We start from the raw sequence: 19,184 nt of genomic DNA, 5'->3' as shown, positions 1-19,184 counted from the left end.
TGGTAATCTTCCAGGTACTCAATTGAGTGGTGCTAGTATGGGTGTATTTCTTTGGGCATGTTTATTAAACTGGACCTTTATTATCTGTGTACTTGTCTTTATTGTGTTATATATTGTGTTATATTTCCACAACATCTTATAAATTTTCTTAAACAAAACGCATAAGAAAAATCACCAAATAAATAAACAAGTAATTCTGGGCAGAACTCACCAGTTCATTTCGTTCATCTCCAAGCAGGGTGTTCCTGTCTTCTAATTTTCTTATAGTGGCATTCAATTCAGCTATTCTCTTCTGATTTCTTCTCAAATCCTATGCATGGAAATTAAAATGGGTATTTCTTCCATAACACTTTTCACAAAGTTTGAGAATTCCACTCATAAAAGTAAGAGGTTTGGTTCCTTTCATCTGGCTTATGAGGTGAGAGTAAAATGTTCTGTATTCAGAGAAGAGTAAATATTTACTGTCTTCTAACCCTTGATATTCACTGCTTGGGTTGAAGACCAGGCCTGATTGAAACTGAAAATGAATTCCATGTGGCAGATACTCTCTGGAGCCCTGACTCCTGGCAGGGTGACTGGTAGATGGTTGGATGAGCCTCTCAGATTTGTGATCTCTGAGACTAAGGTCATTCATGATTATGTGAGGTTCAAGGAGCATTTCTTAAGTCATGGCTGCACATTGTTTCCTACAGTTAGGACAAATGTCCTATCATACTTGGCCAAAGAATAGAAGATAGGGCTGGGCTTTGAAAATTCCTACATACTCATGGAGAAAAAGGTCAGAGTGAGAAGGTTGGTATATTACCTTCATGCCTTTGTTGGTACATTTTGCCCAGAGCTACTGGAGTCCCCACTGTCATAATAGCCATGGATCACTTTACACATGGCTCTCATGGACTGATTCCATGATCTAGCATCCATAAGACCATTACAGACTTTCAATTCCATTATCATCTTACACTTTGATACTGCTGTACTGTTGACAAACCAGTTTCCCACACATTGTATCTCCAGATTCATAAAATCCTAGAGGATTTAGCAGAACAGTGAAGATTCAGGGAGGTCATAATTCATTCAAGGTCTTGCAGCTACTATCAATAGATCAATAATTAATATTTATTGAATGCTAACTACGAACCAGACACCATGCTCAACATTTTACAGACCGTTTCTTCCAGACCTCTGACCAGCCATATGGCCCATTAATGCGTCTCTTTTACAGATGAGGAAACTCTGAGCAGGAAAATGATTTGCCTGAGGTCACACGGTAAGTGGAAGATCCAGAATTTGAACTAAAGAGTCTGACTCTAGAGCCCATTCTCTAGACAATTTTGCTGCACTGCAGGTAAATGTCAGGGATAGAACTGAAACTTACATCTGCTAAATCCTGGTTCCGCCACCTACGGGGATATATATATCCTGAATACCAATTCATAAATTATTCATTACTTGGTTCTAAGTACTACTTTGGAACCTATCTCTGTTCCTAAATAATACATTTTCATCTTTTTAGCAGCTACATAATTTGAAAGGTATAAGTTATGAAAGCAAACTATATACAAGCTGATTTCTCTGGCTGCAGTTCTTAAAATAATTTCTCCTATAAAATGATCAAAATCCAGGGTAATAAGTGAGAAGTTCAATCAGACTAGAAGCTTTCAGAGGATGATTTAAACTGTTTAGTTTTTTATATAGTCACACAGTTTGACTCATGTAGATGACAACCGGCTTTGCCAATTTCCAACCCAATGGTTCACCCAAGGGAAAATTACCAGTCTTGGCAAGAGTTTCCCCTAATTTATGACTCTTATAATAGGCTGAAGTTTGCAAAGGTATCACATGGGTAGAAAAATTCTATGAAAGATTTAAAAAGACCTGTAATTCTCTTGTGATCTGCTAATGCAGGGCAGACCACTTTGTTATCTATGGGTTTAGAAAACCCTGCTCCCAAGATACTAGCTGGTTTTATAGGAGGAGGTAGAATTGATTTCTTTGTAGCAAACAGGAAAAGAGCTTAAGTGAAAAGTAAAACTTGGGAGCTAAATAAAAGATGACTCCTGAGTTCTTTGTTCAGCTCAGACAGACTTACAGGGCTGCCGCAGTGCTCAGAGCCGTCTCCTGCTCTTCCCGGAATCTCTCGTTTCGGACTGCTCATGTTACACTCAGCCTCCTTGACCAGAAAGAGCTGTTCATCCAATGCCTCCTTCTGCAGCTGCAGTTTCTGTACATAGCCAGTTTGGGTCTCCAGTTCCTTTTCCAGGGAAAAGATGATCCTGTCCTTGGCTTTAATCTCATCCATCTGAATTAAATGACACCCAGGACAATTTATTTAAAAATGTTGTAAAAAAAAAATGCATTTTTACAATGGTAGGAGTTTAACTTCTTTCCTTTGATTGTTATGGGAAAAAATTATGACTGTACAGGTATACCGAATTTATGAACAAGAGAAGGCAACACTGTGTAATGAAAGGCTACCCTTGGATAATGAGGCATCAAAGAGAGTAAATTTTCTCTCTGGTATATCCTGTGTAGATGCTTTAGCTCAATATATTGTTTGAAATAGTCTAGGTTGGTTGGATTTAGAAAGAAGAGGTTAACTTTAAAATGGGTCATTTGTAAAACAAAACAAAATAAAATGGGTCATTTGTGACAGATACTCAATATTCTATTACAGTGTTTCCCAGGACAATTTTTGATGTTCCTTCCTGTTTGGAGGAATAGCCTCTAAACAGCAGCATGCACTATGGTCATTTTCTGCTGACAAAGCCGTAGACTTTCCAGGAGACTAGTCAGTTCCTAAGGCCAGTATGTTTGCATTCAGGTGGCAAATGTGGAGTGAATTCAGGAGTGAATTTGGAACATTGTTCATGTTAGGTGGATCTTTCCATTGAGCAAAGAGCTAAGGCAACCATTTTATTACCATCAGAGAAAACCATGGTCGGGACAAGAGGAGGAATGGGAAACATCTGGTAATATTAGCCACTGTTTCCCCTCCTATATCTGTGGGACATATTTATGGACCCCAACTCTCACTTCTTTTAAGTCTCAGCATGGTCTCAGAATTATTTGTCAACTAAAGGCCACAAGCATTTGATAACAACTGATCAGGAGCTTCATTGGACTGAAAAATTTGTGCCATTCCTGGTGAGGGCTAGTGAAGTTAATGACTTTAAACAATTTCTGAAGAAAGCATAGCCATCAGGCAAAATCTTTCTTCTCGTTTTATTATATTTCATGAGAATATTTAAAGTGGAGATAGGATAGAGACATTTAATATAAATGATATTATACTGTTCTCTTTATAAAAATGTCCCCTTATTTATAACAAATCACTTTGTGTAAATCTTTCTTTGCTATGTTCCTTATATAAATATGCCTATGTATATATTTGGAACAAAAATTGATGCATAGTCCCATTTTTCCCCAGGTAACTATCTGCAAGATCCTGTCTCTCAGTCACAGGATTACATTTTAGATCAATATTGGAAGGACATGGGGCTAAATTTTGCATGGTCCTGTGATATCAAATGATAACTTGATGAATAGTCAAACACTATCCTTAAATTCCAGAATGAAAGCACTGTTTTTAGTTTCTACCTCCTTGTAGAAGATTTGAATCCAGTGTTTTTCTGAACTAGGTAGTACATTCATTTGTTAGACCTGTCATCTACGATGTCATTTACAGTTTACCATGGTTCCACGCCTCCGTGCTCCTAGTTGGTTCTGATGTACCCTACCTAAATGAACTTGCTGGGAATCACTCCCATACTACCCATATAATCATCTCATCATGGCCACATCCCACATCATAACTAAAATTTATTGATTTTTTACAACATTCAAGGCACTATCCTCAGAACTTTATATACCTTATCTCCTCTTATAACAGTCCTATCACACAAATTTTGTTATCACCATTTTACAGATGATAATTGAGGACCCAAAGGGTTTCCAACTTTGTCATAATCCTATAGTTAATAAGTAGTGAAACCAGATTTTAAGTTCAGTCTTCTGACCCCAAAGCCCATTCTAACAGGCTATGCAGTAATGATCCCAACATTACCCTTCCCCTTCTAGCACTTTCCAAAGTAGTTTTCTTTAGAATATCCAGTAATCAGTGTCGACGAGTCTCTATTGCATAGTGATTTTAAGCATAGACTCAGGCTTCAGAATACTGAAAATCTTCCAAAATTCTAGTTTTTAGATGGGAAGGGGTGTCTACTAGAATTCCCTGGATAAATTTTCTAAACAGAATGGCTTTCATTTCTCTCCCTTCCAGTTCCAAAAAAATGGATCTGGGTGTAAGGATAGTAACCGAACAAGAAGAAAAAGTAAGTACATCTGCACTACTGAAAAACTTCCCATGTTACTCTGTTTGCACCCAGTTTTTTAACCACTCTTAAGGTTGCTTAGATTTTACATTGTTACTAAGAGAGAATGCATCGTCTCCTTTAGCAGTATGCTGGTGAAAGGAAGTCAGAGAAGAAACTACAGATCAACAAGTGAATATACTTCCAGATTTTATATCGAAAACCATCGACAAACACAAATAGGTGTACAGCATCCTTTTCATTTACCCACCTGCTGACTCCAGACATAGTCCTGGTTCTTTCTTCATCAACTGTTGTCATTTCAAAAACCAAAGGCAAGGCAGAGACCAAAGTTTCTGCACTGTGTTTGGTTGCTATTGTCAACCAGGGCAATAGAATGAATTGCAAAGAATTTGGAAAGTGTGGCAAAGGTAACATTTTACGGTCACCCTATATTGTAGTACAAAGAAAACGACACATTTAGCTTTCAAAATATTCTATGGTAACCACTTTTACTTAAAATCGAGATCCTAGAGATATGGTCGAAGGAACATAACTGGAGTTCTTACAAAATAATTGCTTAGAATTGGCGGACACAAAAGGGAAGTGTAGTTTTCCTAAGAAAATATTATTATTTTTAAAGATTTTAAAGTACTCTCTTGGGGCTTAAATTCACAACCCTGAGATCAAGAGTTGTATGCTCCACCAAACGAGTCAGCCAGGCGGCCAGAAAGTATTATTGTTGGAGAAGCATAAAGTGCATTCTAACAGGTGAGGGGTAATTTGATAAGACAGGACTAAGATACAACTAATGCTAAACATTCTGAGTATAGACGCATGTAAATGTTTCTTCTAAAATAATGGGACGTGGTCAACTTAGGACATTATGGATTTCAAATAATTGAAATAAAATAATATAATGAATAAATGAAATAATGAATAATGAAATAAAATAAATAATATAATGAATAATGAAATAAAACAAATAATTACATTTGTTTTATTTTCAGGTATAGTGAGAGACCAATGTGGTTTTTGGCCATACATATTAAAAAGAAAGATTCAACTCTATAGGCTTGAAATAAGTCTTGGAAATTGGCAATAGCAAATAAAGTACTTAGGAACAGTTTAAAAATTATAGTGGCCACTGTTTTGAATGGCTCTTATTTATTTTGAGAAAGAAGATCTGTTTTAAAAATGACCAGAGTTCTTATGGCTCTATTTCTTGTTTTCAGACACAGTTCCTGGAAAGAAGACAGGTGAATCACTCAGGATGCTCTCAGCGGCTGCCATTTCAGATACCTTGAAAGCCACAGAAACTTTCCCCACTCCTGTAAAAAGCCAGTGGCATTTTATAAATAGAAAGCTCACAAAACATGTTGATTTTAGAAGAGCTCATAATTTAGAATATTTTTATAGACATTCAAGAAAATAGGAGTCATTGAAAAGATACTCTCCATATATGGCTGAAAGAAGCCAGTTGTTATGAGAAAGGTGATTCCCATGTTTTCTACATTTTACAATTCCAATTTTGGCTTGTCTTATCAATCCATTTATCTACTTACCTACCTACCTACAGACTTATCTTGTATTTTGGTCAGTGCTAAACAGGAGGTGAGCACTATTTATAATCCGCTCATGAGATACACCCGTAGAAGCATACCCATGGCATTCTAAAACCTGGGGAGAGAATGGTTGTGCGCCGACGTGCTGCCCTGGGTTACTGACCAGCCTCCGAATGTCCCGCTCTGATTCCCACTTGATCTTGGAGATGGCTTCCTGGTGGGACTGGTGCTCACTCCTAAGGTCGCCAGCCTTGATCTTATCTGCCTGGATCATATTGCTTAGAGCCTCGTCCACCTGCTTCTTGGCAGTTTTCAGGTCCGCAATTTCCTGTAAGAGCTTAAGGCGCTCGGCATCAAACAGCTTCCGGGCCTCCTCCCGGGCCTCAATGGTGAGCGCTGTCCTTACTTTGTCACTGCTGCCGTCCCGGAGAGCACACAGGGCCGACTTGAGCCTCTGGATCTCTCCATCCCGCAGCTTCACTGTCCTTGACATTTCTTGCTCATGCTGCTTGATGAGATTCTCCCTCACAGCCTGCAGCTCCTTCATCTTCTCCTCATGGAGCTTGGCTTTGAGTTCCGTCACCAGGACCGTGTGCTTGCGCTGCTCCAGCTCACGGATCCTCTTTGCTTCTTGAGTCTTCTCTCTTTCAAGCTTAGACACCTAAGGGCAGAGAGGCGAAAGGATGAAACTGGTGAGCCTCAAAGGGAAGGTGGGCTCTTGAGCAGGCCCGTAGCTCAGAGGCCTGGGCTCTCCCAATTCCTCACCTTTTCTTGTCCAGTCACTGAGTGCTCAGAGGGAAGGGAACCACAGGCCCCAGAGCTAGGAAGACAGTATAGGAAGGAGGAGATACCTGGAGATGCTTGTATTATTTGGTGCAGACAGTATCTGAGGTTTGGGGCCCTCACTATCCATCTGTGGTCTGCAGATAACCAACACAGGCATCGCCCAGAAGCTTGTCAGAAATGCAGAATCCAGGGCTCCTCTCCAGACCTACAACCAGGACGTGCATTTTAACAAGTCCCCAGGTGATCGTATGCACATTAAAATTAGGGCACAGTGCTATAACGGTTTTCACCTTGGTGGGGAGAAGTTCAGAACAGATCACCTGCAGAGCTTTTTAGAACACATCCCTGGCTAGGTGTAAGCTGATACATGTGTGCATCTTAGGACAGTTCAGAGCTCAGAATTATCATTAGACTAATAAAGTAGTGCCCAAAGTGATATTATAAATATTTCTCCTATTTCCCCCTTCTGTTTTGGCTGCTGTAATGGAGAAATAAAACCAACTGATATATCTTCAACCTCACCTTTTTTCTATGGCAACTTGGTTCTACCAGCAAACATTATGCATAAACACACACTAGCCCCAAACACTGTGGTTCATTGGGCCACCTCTCTGTTCAAGGGGTCTGGTGGCTGTTACTTCTGCATGCTCCACGGCTGTCCCTTTGTGTCCTTCCCTGCCCCACTCAGCAACCTCTCCTGCTCCCCCAACCAACTAACCGTCCAAGCAGTTTAATAAAGTATTCCTTCTAACATTTAGACCTTTCAGGTATTTTGGTTAACAAAATCTTCTGTTTTGCTTCACTTCCGTTGATAATGTGGGTCTCCTTATAGATTAGCCATGGCACTACCTTAAACTGGCTGAGTCTGGCTCTGATTCAGTAGATTGGGAGGTGGAGGGGGGGGACCTGGCATGTGTGGCTTAGAGAAGCCTCTCAGCAAATGTTCTTTACTATCGTCTTCCTCCCCCTCTTCGTCTGTACTGTCTTTGTTCCTCTGCCTCTGTCGTGTACCACAGAATTACACTCTCTCTCTCCACACACACACACAGTAACCTGGAAAAAAGGAAGAATTAGGGAACCCTGGGAGTAATATCCGGTTCAGTGAAATTGGGTCTCTGCCATTTGCAAAATAGGAAAGTTTCATGAAAAAATCATAAAGAGCCTCTCCAGTTAAAAAATGTTAAGATTCAAACTCCTTACTCAGATTGTTGTAATTATAATGGAAAGCGTGTGAGATTTTACTTACCTTAATAGTACCTACCTTTGGCTAGAACTGGATTTTCTAAGTCCACATGGCAATTTATGAATATTTTATTTTAAAGGCATAGCAATTATTACCACACTGGATATCCTAAAAGAACTCAGGGCACAAGGAGACTTGGGAAAATAAATAGCCAGGCATCCTTCAATGACTGTCTTTGATCTTGCCTCCACCTTCGGCCAGGGTCCCTTCCTAGTCACTTATTATTACATATGCTCTAGACCTGTGCTGCCCAATACAGTGATCACTGGCTACACAGAGTACTTAGAATATACCAAATCTGAACCAAGACTTACTCTAAATGAAAATACACACCAGAATGTAAAAACCTCAGCAATAATTTTTATATTGATTACAAGTTAAAATTATAATATTTTGGATGAATTAAATACAGTATGTTATTAAAACTAATGATTTCGTTTTTACATTTTATAATTGTGGTTACAAGAAATTTAAAAATCACATACATGCCTTGCATTTGTGGACTGTTTGTATTTCTCCTGGACAGCTTTGCTCTAGGGTTCTTGTGTGTTGAATGAGGCAGGCTTTCATGATGGTGATATTTCTCCTAGTAAACCCCAGTATTTTTTTTTTAAGATTTTTTTTTTTTGAGAGAACAAGCATGGGGGAGGGTTAGGGTAGTGGGGGAGCGAGCAAGAGTCCCAAATAGACTCCACAGAGTATGGAGCCAACCCTGGGCTCAATCTTAACATCCCGAGATCACCACCTGAGCCAAAACCAAGAGGCAGATGCTTAACCAACTGTACCACCCAAGTGCCCCAGGAAAGCCCGTTCTGACCCAATTTATGTGCTCAAAAATCACCCAGGGCGGCTCCTTTATGTTGCTGAATAAAACCCCAACATCTCAGCTTCACCTTTCCTGCTCTCAGAAGATTTGGTTGGACCCTCCCAGCTCCTGTTTCTGTTTCTCACTCTACCTCTCCTCACCTGTCCCACATTATAGGTACTGCTTCATTTTGTGATCTTGTCATTTCTCTCAAATTATAAACACTAATCTTTTGTGTCTAGACTGGAGATGAATGAAAAAAAAATGAAAATACACGTGTATGAAAAATATATTCCAGTCTGAAGATAAAAACAAATACAAACAAACACTGGCTTTCTTGTCCATCACTTGAAGGAATCCACAGAACCCAAAGAAAACTCAAAGGCATTGATTGATTACATTTGGCATTTTTCATGTCTGTTTATTTTGGTTGCCATGGAAACTGGCATTTTTGCAGGATTTCTAGGTATGACTTGTTTCTTAAGCTTGGGAGAAGTGTTTCACTATGAAGCAGACACAAAGGATGTGACTGACATTCAGGAAGGAAAAAAGCCAATTAAAATTTTTATAGTAAAATCACTTTCTGAAAATTATTTGCAGCTCAGACTGTACCAGTAAGAAAATAAAATTTACTATCTTACTGTAAATCGTACACAAAAAGAGAAAAAAATACTTAGAAGAAGAATCAATTTTGATAAGTGCTGTTGGATCACATAATAGCATTTATTGAGGGCTTACTGTGAGTTATACAGCTTCCTAAAGACTTCACACACATTACTGCATTTAACCCTGGCAGCTCTGTGATGTAGGTAGTATCTGTGTCATCCGAATGTCAGATGAGAAAAGTGAGGACGAGTCTCTGCACAAGCACAGTGTGAAGAAGGCTGCTTAGCACCCAGCGTGGGCCAGCAGCTAGGTATGGGTTGGGTCCCAGACCTCCCTATGCGCTTGAAATAAATAAATAAATAAATAAATTATTATTCATTTCATTTCAGTTCAATTCAGTTTAATTTGGGAGAAAGAAAGAGTACACATGCACCAGCTGGGGGAGGGGCAGAGGAAGAGGGAGAAGCTGACTCCTTGATGTGTGGAGAGCGCAACTTGGGGCTCTTGAGGGGCTCGATCTCACAACCCTGAGATCATGACCTGAGCCAAAACCAAGAGTTGGGTTCAACCAACTAAGTCACCCAGGTACCTCCTTCCTGTTAATTCTGAAACCTCTGGCAAACTGTTCTCTTCCCCAGCCTCCATTTTCTTATGTGTTAACTGGGATTCGGGGTCTCATTCTCATATGGTGAGGGCTGACTTAGATAATGTATTAAAAGTCCTTCGGAAAGACTGGAACACCTGGGAGATTAATAATTATTAATACATGGTTAAATAGTATAGTATTAATTTTGATGAATATTGTTGATGCCATATTGGTATCATTATATAATGCAATGCTGTATTAATACCAATGACATAAATATAAGAACCCATATTATCAGGATAAGACTAACATGACTATTACTATATTATTAAGACCATAATAACTGTTCTCCTAACAGAAACCTTGAAAACAAAGGTAAAATTGGGTCTCCTGGAGATATCTTGAGTTCCCTGGCATTGGTGGCATCTAATTTTAACTTGGAAGATACTCAGATTATGTGTATGCAGGAGTGGGGTGTGGGATAGGACAGAGTAAGGGGATGAGCAGTGAACAGGCTTTGAAAGATATAGATTCCAAATTCCTTCTCCCCTGGAGGTTTTATGGAAGAAAAAAGTCACCAGGAAAATTTAATCCTCCTGGGGAGACCTTACACTGTGTCAGAAGGAGAAACATTCTGACTACTACCCCACCCTGCCTCACATGGTATTTTCCTTTCTAGTCTGGCCTTTGAAAGCCAGTGTAAATTCTGCCCAGATAACGATGGTCATGTCTGAACTTTAATGTGACCTTAGAAATCTAGGATGAAAAACTGGATGGCCTGATCCAAGGTGAGGAAGTTGAGAGGTTATCTAGGCAAGACAAGCTAACATGAGCTTGGGTGTGGATTATCTGCACTGGATGTTCCAGGATATCTAAACTCACAGTAGGCAGGGAGGCTCATGGGCACTTAGTAACTCGCAGTCAGAAGATATGAAGCTGCCCTATAGAAGTTTGTTTATAAGGGAAATTTTATAAAACCCGTAGAGGTACAAAGGCTTCTATTTTTTCATTTCTTACTTTTAGACACAGGCTTTCTGAACGCAAAACTAAAGGTACATAAAACAAGAAACGCTGCATCCCAAATTGGGGCACTGAGCATGGAGGCTTTGGAGCAGTCATTTGAGGACAAGGATTGGCTGATTCCCTGGGAGTTCTAGAGGAGTTCAGATACTCAGCATTACCCAGGTCATTTGGGAATTTCCATCTTAGCTCCTCTACTCCCTATGTCATCGGGAGCACATCAGTTAAACCATTCGAACTCATTTTCTTTCTCCATGAAACTGGAATAGTAATCACACCTTGCTTTCCTCCCAGATAATGAAAAAATAGAAGCCTCTGTACCTACAATGAAGGCTGTCTCTGAGGGAAAGGAGGGAGCCCTTGGGAATAGGTGGGTGGGTTCCACATCTCACAGCAATCCCTAGTGAGCTCACACACCCCTGGGCTGCAGATCATTGCCTCACGCTGTTGACAGGAGAGACAGAGGAAAACACTAAAGTCTAATGGCTCAGAAAGCCATTAAAAAGCCCCCCCCAAAAAAAAAGACAGACCTGGGTGGAAATCTTTTCTTTGCCTGAGCCTGGAGTTTTCCATCTAAATAAATACTGTAACTGTATTTCTGCCATGGGGTTGTTGGGAAGTTTTTAAAAGGGAACATGAAAATGTATTCCATAAGCAGTATCGAGCATTTCCGGCATGCCAGGCAGCATTCAAAGCTCGGAAGGCACCTTCCTTAGGGGATCCCTTAGGAAGACATGGTCTCTTACGCATAACAAGCTTACATATTACTGGAGACAGGCAGGGGGCGGTTTGGCTGTGGGCAATGCATAAGCAAAAGAACAAAATCACTTCAGGCAGTACAAAGTTCTATGCTAAAGATGGAGCAGGGTGATGTGATAGAGTAAATGGATGTCAGAGCATTACTTGGACCAGGTGGTCAGAGTGGGGCTGACACCTGCGGGTCCTAAGTGCTATCTCAGTGCAGGAAGAGCCAGAGCACACGGCTGCCTTCCCTGACCAATCCCTACCATTTTGGAGGGACCGTAGCACCTCTCTGCTGCCCACAATCCATTCATTTTAGAGATGGGAAAATGCAGGCTCAGAAATGACAAGGACACGTGGCCCAGAGGCCCCACTGTGTGTTCTTTCCTCTCCACCCCATGGTTCCATCTTCTTGGGTGTTGTACTTGAAGTTCAGTCAGAATGACCTGCTTACCTGCTTATTACTATCGGTGCTTGGAAAATCTTTCAGACAAATTTCTATTCATTAGATGTTGATTATGTCTAGTCTTTTTGTTTCATTTCCCTCCAGTGGAAATGCAGACCTATGAGAGAAGGATTCAGGTATGTTCATACCCCCACCCCCAACACTTCGTTTCTTTCTTTGAAATTTGGTTAACAGTGGAGAGTAAACTTCTGATATTCTCTCTCCCTTTGCCTAATGCTTCCAGTTTTTTCAAGATCTTCACATTTTTAAAGAGCACAGGAAGTATAAGACATGGAAACAACCTAAGTCCATCAGTGGATGAATGGATAAAGAAAAAGTGTACATATTATATACATATACAGGCTATATAATATATATGATATGTACATATATGATATGTACACAGACATACACAATGGAATATCATTAAGCCATTAAAAAGAAGGACATCCTGCCATTAGCAACAACAGAGATGGACCTTGAGAGTATTTTCTAGGTGAAATAAGTCAGAGACAGATAAACAAATACCATGTGATCTCACTTACATGCAGAATCTAAAAAACTTGAACCTACAAATACAGAGAAGAGATGGGTGGTTGTCAGAGACAGAGGGGGAGTTAGGAGTATGAGAAATGGGTGAAGGGGATCAAAAGGGACAAATTCCTAGTTATAAGATGAGTAAGTTCTGGGAATGTAATGTACAGCATGGTGACTATAATTAACAATACTGTATTATATTTTTGAAAGTTGTGGAGATCTTACAAGGAAAAAATTGTACAACTGTGAGATGATGAATGTTGAATAAACTTATTGTTGTAATCATTTTCTAATACATGCATATGTCAAATCATTACACTGTATACCTAAAATGAATATTATATATATCAATCATATCTCAGTAAAACTAGGGAAAATATATCACAAAAAGGAAAACAAGACCGTAAACTCTAGAGGAGAGGCAAAGGGAGTGGAAGAACTAGCTCTGCCACCTCCTAACATGTGACTCTGGGTGAATTATTTAACTTCACTGAATCTGTTTCCTCATCTGTAAAATGGGGATAACAATGCCCACTTATGATTAAATCATAATACTTAAAAAAAAGATTTTATTATTTATTTGAGAGAGAGAGCATGAATGGGAGAAGGGAAAAGGGGGAGAGATAGGGACAAGCAGTCTCTGCTGTGAGCACAGATCCCATCATAGGGCTTGATCCCACGGCCGATATCAGGACCTTGAGATGAAACCAAGAATTGGATGCTTAAACAACTGAGCCATCCAGGTGCCCCTTGACTCATAATACTTAACATGCTTGACACAAACTAGCCACTCAGGACCAACACACACACATATACATTCTTATGAAGCAGATACTGCTATTTTCCCATTTGATGGACCAGGAAAGGAAAACACTGAGGGATTTTTATAACCTGCTCAGGGTCACTCAGGTGGTACATGAAAGAGGTGTGATTATGTCAGGATTGAATGTGCTTATTACAGTGTGTGATAGATAGTAAACATTCAATAAAGTGCAGCTATTTTTGTAATCACTTTAAAGCATTTATGACTCTGCTCTGTCGGCAGTGTGTCCTGTAAATGTCAAGGGGTGATGTATCTTTCTGGAAAAATGACTAATGCTCCACCATTTCAAAGGTTTCCACTCTTTAGCACATTTCCCAATAGCTGAACTGTCGTTTTATCATCATAGCTTAGGAGCCAAAGTGAGAATATGAATTCACATCTTGGAATTCTTTATATTCTCTCTCTTAAAACCTGGACTTTTAGAAACACAATCATTTTTATGATTATAAATTGCTTTATAACTTGCTTGCCCTCTAAATTCCCTTTGCTCTTTGGGGAAGGCTGCTGACAGGCAGTGGGGTTTTGTTTTAGTCCCTGTGCTGGGATTGCAATTAACTGCCACGGAGAGGGAGATGGGCGGCGGGGTGAAGACAGCAGAAAGAAGGCTAAAGACAGTGCTTTTATGTGTGAGGCTGACTTTCCCGGCTCTTGTCAGTGGAAAGGGGAGATGACGCTTGATCTGCTGACTTAGAGACTAGGCCTTGGATAAACAGGGAACCCTGTCCATGCTCAAGAGTCACCCCTTTTAAAAGTGTTGAATGTGTGGAAAATTGGCAGTGTAGGGTCTGCAGGACCTCTGCCTTTCTGAAACCTCTTGAGTTTGCTCTCTTTAAATCATCATCAGTTTATAGTTACCAGTCTCCAGACCGACAGGCTTCTCCCTATGAATGTAGTTTGTCACCCTGTCGTTACTACAATTAAAGGAGTCTGCCTCCCTTGAAATGTTACGCTGCCCCAGGGAAAGTTAAAACCAATGAAATGTTTTTAGACCGTGATACCTGGATGGAATCTTGAGAGCGCTGTGTTTGCCAATGCGAAGGCAAAGAACCACCTCTGTGGGGGACTGCCTGGACCGTCTGCTAGAATTCCAAGTCCTGGCTCTCAATGTGCCTGCTTTAGCAAAATCCACAGATTGTGGGCCCAAGGGTCTCAATTTTTAATAAGTTCCCCCAGGTTATTCTAACGCACAGTGAAGTTTGAGAGATACAGATATGGAGAAAGAGATTCAGTCATCTGAATTACAAATCGAGATACTGAGACACTTAAATTTGTCCCCGAGGAGGGATAAACACAATGCCTTGGTCTTCTGACTCTCAAACAAATGTTTTTATTTTGTTTTGTTCTGTTTGTCTGCTTTTATGATATCAAATTCTTTTTAGCTTCATGGTAAAAGACTTCCTCCATAAATTTTACACTGAGGTCTGGTTATCCAAGGTTTTTAAGGCTTAGCTGAGACAGGAGGCAAAGGGTTCTGGCAGATCCAAGCTTTATTATTGCTGAACCCAGGAGAAATAGATTTTTAGGAAAATAAATGATTAGGATTTAATAGTAATGTCAAGGAAGAAGAGACAGATTAAAAAAAATGATAGGATATCAGTTTTTGATCAATAGCTTGATCAGGAACATTTATTTTTGTTACTATACAAAGAGTTATCTAAATAGGGCAACTTTGTGCTGACACGGCCATCTCTGGTTTGCAGGGAGCAGAAATGTCTTATGTGTGTCAGATATTTGAAAATGCTTTCCTATTCATGATCCTCTATTTGATATCCACATCACTCTGGAGAAGTAAGTGTTAGCATACCCAACTATGAGATGAGATTCAGAGAAGTAAAGAGACTTCCCTAAGCCTAATTAGTAACTGACTCTCATGTGGAGCATATTAGAAAATTTTCCTACAAATAACTGTTTAGGAGTTTACCATGTGAGGAATCTCTCTGAGCACTTGATAGGAATTTTCTCATTTAATCATCACAACGGCTTTTTATAATTCTCTAATTTGACCCTCATCACAGTAACAAGTTACTGATGAAGAAGCTAAGGTATAAGGAAATGAATCACTTTTCATTCATTCCTCTACTCATTCAACAAACCTGTGATAAGCTTCTCAGTTCTAGACATTTATTTAAGCTGTAGGGATACAGAGGTCTGGTAAGACTCTGCTTTCGTGGAGGTGACACTGGACAATAGAAATAAGCACTAAACAAGGAAATGGATAAATACATAAATCACTATGAAATGAATCAAAATAGACTGTGGGAGTAACTGGACATGGCAAGTATTATGTCTTGGACACTGGGGCAGATGAAAGGTACTGGGGCTGACACCCGGAAAAGGTATACGGCTGCCTGGGAAAAGGGGGTAAAGCCCCTAAATGCGATCAGCCTAACTTTTAATCCAGCGAAGAGGATGGAACAGAGTCATCTGGGGGCGAGGAGGGGGAAGCAGTGGGAGAGGAGTCAAAGAGAAGTGGAAGAAACATCCTGTAATAGTAGGGAAAATCCTTTGACTTTGAGAAAGGTAGAGAGCCACAGACGGTTTTAAGCAGGGCAGTGACCTGAAGTGATGTACTTTAGAAAGCGTGGTCTATACCAAAGCGGGGAGATCCCATTCAGGGCACAGTGGAACTTGGCCAGGGTCATACAAGTGATGGGCAGGTAGTGGGGTTGCAGGTAGTCTCAATGTTTAGATCTGGTTTTCTGAGCCAGGCTTCCTAAGGAGGCAGACATCAGTCTTACCAGCCTGCTATCCTCACCTTCTATGAACCCTGTGCTCAAGGGCCTCCTGCCACACACAAGAGAATCTCCATAAGGACAGGGGTTGTTGCTCTCCCCAGCAACCGGCAGAGGAGCCACTGGGGCAGGGCAGCAGGCAGAGCAAGGCCAGAGCCCTTCTCAGGGCTGTGACCCTACATGGCCTCACTCACCTTGGACTTCTCTTGATGCAGCTCTATCTGGATATCTGTGAGCTTGGTCCTGAGATCTTCATTGGCAGCTTGAAGGGCGACGATGAGCGCTTCGGGCTTCTCGCCCTTATTTCGCCCTTTCTTAGACATTGTTCCTTTCTGAAGGGAGTCTTGTTTGTAAATGCCTTTCAAACAGGTGCTGCCATGTTACTGCTTTGTATCGTGGGTGCGATGTTTTCAGCATCTACTGCGTGGTGCTCCTTGGTAAGGTCTCCTCAGGTGCTGCCCTAGAAGCCCTGGGAAGAGGCAGAGACGGTGATTATGGCTGTGGCAGGGGCCTGTGCTAAGGGCCAGGCAGGGTCTCTCAGCCTGAAGTACTTGTATAATCCTGCTCCTGAGGGATCCTGCCCCCAGATCCTCTCATCCACTTGGCACATGAATTTAGAGCCATCTTTTAAAAGATGTGGTCTGGTCCTATCAATGCCCTGCTCAAAATCCTCCAAAGACCTGTAAGTATTTGAATATATTTTTCACATCTGAGTGCATTTTAGGTCTAAACCTGCCTATTCCCCTAGCTTATCTCCTCCATTTCACTCACTTACTCTCCAGCCCTAAGAAATCCCCTTTCTGGGGTGCCTGGGGTAGCTAAGTCAGTTAAGCGTGTGACTCTTGATTTCCACTCAGGTCATGATCTCAGAGTTGTAAGGTTGAGCCCCACCGCCACATCAGGTTCCATGCCCAGTGTGGAGATTCTATTCCTCCCTCTCCCTTCAGTTCTCTTTCTAAAAGGGAAAACAAAACAAAACAAAAACAAAAAACAAAACCTTTATTTATTTTTTATTTATTTATTTATTTATTTTTAAGTAGGCTTCATGCTCAGTGCGGAGCCCAATGTGGGGGTTGAACTCATGGCCTGAGATCAAGACCAGAGCTGAGATCAAGAGTCGGTGGCTTATCTGACTGAGCCACCAAGGCACCCCGGAAATGCTCTTTCATTTTGTGATTCTTGCTCACTTCCCATAAAGACTTTCCCCACCCTGTTCATTTCTCTCCATGCTCAGCCCAGCCTCCGCACGAGAGTTCCCTTGTGTTCTCATTCCCACACCCTCAGACACATACATGTTAGTTTGGCTAAATTTTATGACCTTTCAGGTCTCAGCTTCCATATCAGTTCCTCCTGGAAGAACCTCTAGATTATTACATGCCATCATTATTTAATGGTGGTCACACCTCCATGAATCTATAAACTCTGTGAGGGCAGGAATACATTATTCCTATTTATAACTTGCTTCTCAGATTCCATCTTAAGACCTGCAATATACCAGTTACTTAACTGGTATTTGTGAAAGGAAGTCAACTATGTGATGACTATGTGTTGCCCTATAGAAAGTCCACAGTTTAAGAAAATCCCATATACAGGGGCGCCTGGGTGGCCCAGTGGGTTAAGCCACTGCCTTCGGCTCAGGTCATGATCTCAGGGTCCTGGGATCGAGTCCCGCATGGGGCTCTCTGCTCAGCAGGGAGCCTGCTTCCTCCTCTCTCTCTCTGCCCGCCTCTCTGCCTACTTGTGATCTCTGTCTGTCAAATAAATAAATAAAATAAATTAAAAAAAAAAGAAAATCCCATATACAAAGAGCGAGAATTATACAATGGATAAACTATGGGGGGGATTAATTGTACTGCATTAACTGAGTGACTCATTTACTCCATTCAGTCAATATTGTTAGAGTTCTGTCTTTATGCTGTGGGAGGTACACTATGTTGAAATTGAAAATAAGAGTCCCGAGACAATAAATAAATAATAAAACCTTTATGTCTCTATCTACCTATCTTCATCGTTATCATTATCATCACCATCACCTATCTGATAACTGCCTTTAAAAAAATAAATACTACTTGTTTCAGAGTAGACAAGGACTCCTCCCTCCAATGTGGTGACTAAGGAATCTCCTTGAAGATGGTGGCATTGCCTGGAACTTGAGGAGTAGGATGTTAACAGATGTAGAAACAGATGAGGCATCCTGAGTGAATGAAATGTAGGTGCCGAGATACAGGGAAAACACACACACAGAGCAAGTATTTTGTGGGGAAAGAGGAGGCCTGATCAATTAACCCAGAATATAGTTGATGGGCACTAATGCTGGAAAGGTTGCCTGGAAATGACAGATTGAGGAAGACCTGGAACACGAACCTTAAGATTTTGGAATCTCCCCCCAACCCCTCGTAAGCAGTCGGTAAGTTGCTGAAGTTCTTGGCAGGTGGATACCCTAACAGGGAAATGCTTTGGTGTGGTTATTCTGGTGGCAGAGTGGGGAGAAACTGGGGACATGGAAGCTGCACAGAAGGCTACTGAACTTGCCAAGGTGAAAGATGATACAGCCTTAAATAGAACAGTACCAACAAGAGAAAAAAAAAAAAAAAAGAGGGATGTGTCTTAATTTACAAATTCTTAAATGTGGGGCACCTGGGTCACTCAGTGGGTTAAGCCTCTGCTTTCGGCTCAGGTCATGATCTCAGGGTCCCAGGATTGAGTCCCACATCAGGCTCTCTGCTCAGCGGGGACCCTGCTTCCTCCTCTCTCTCTGCCTGCCTCTCTGCCTACTTGTGATCTCTCTGTCAGATAAATAAATAAAATCTTAAAAAAAAAAAAAACAACAACAAATTCTTAAATGCTTCACAGGAACGAGGAGGTCAGAAAAATATGGATACTAAACTGTTAAGGTCAATGTGAAAAACATGACAAGATACTAGAGAAAGTTTCTCACACAACCTTTTAGAAAATTGGTTACTGTGTACAGGGAGGTGCTTCAGT

At 40.9% G+C, this 19,184-nt stretch overlaps 1 protein-coding gene across 10 annotated transcripts in view; it reads right to left on the bottom strand.

Annotated features, from left to right (window-relative positions):
- The window catches only part of JAKMIP2 (janus kinase and microtubule interacting protein 2), a 164,791-nt gene that overhangs the window by 51,793 nt on the left and 93,814 nt on the right, over window positions 1-19,184 (bottom strand). For 9 of the 10 annotated variants that reach the window (XM_045075327.1, XM_004744671.3, XM_045075328.1 and 6 more), the window contains exons 2-5: window positions 16,394-16,668; window positions 6,039-6,536; window positions 2,090-2,299; window positions 212-310 (exon numbers count right to left, since the gene is read on the bottom strand). In XM_045075327.1, coding sequence (XP_044931262.1) covers window positions 212-310; window positions 2,090-2,299; window positions 6,039-6,536; window positions 16,394-16,522 — 936 coding nt within the window. In that variant the 5' untranslated portion in view covers window positions 16,523-16,668. Of the gene's footprint in view, window positions 1-211; window positions 311-2,089; window positions 2,300-6,038; window positions 6,537-12,116; window positions 12,226-16,393; window positions 16,669-19,184 lie in introns of those variants that run through there. The other variant, XM_004744675.3, reaches the window with a different exon arrangement.

This window comes from Mustela putorius, unplaced genomic scaffold (genome assembly GCF_011764305.1).
Source record: "Mustela putorius furo isolate JIRA1106 unplaced genomic scaffold, ASM1176430v1.1 tig00000145_pilon_pilon_pilon, whole genome shotgun sequence".
In the NCBI taxonomy this organism is placed as follows: domain Eukaryota; kingdom Metazoa; phylum Chordata; class Mammalia; order Carnivora; family Mustelidae; genus Mustela; species Mustela putorius.
This window is presented reverse-complemented; position numbering and strand designations above follow the sequence as displayed.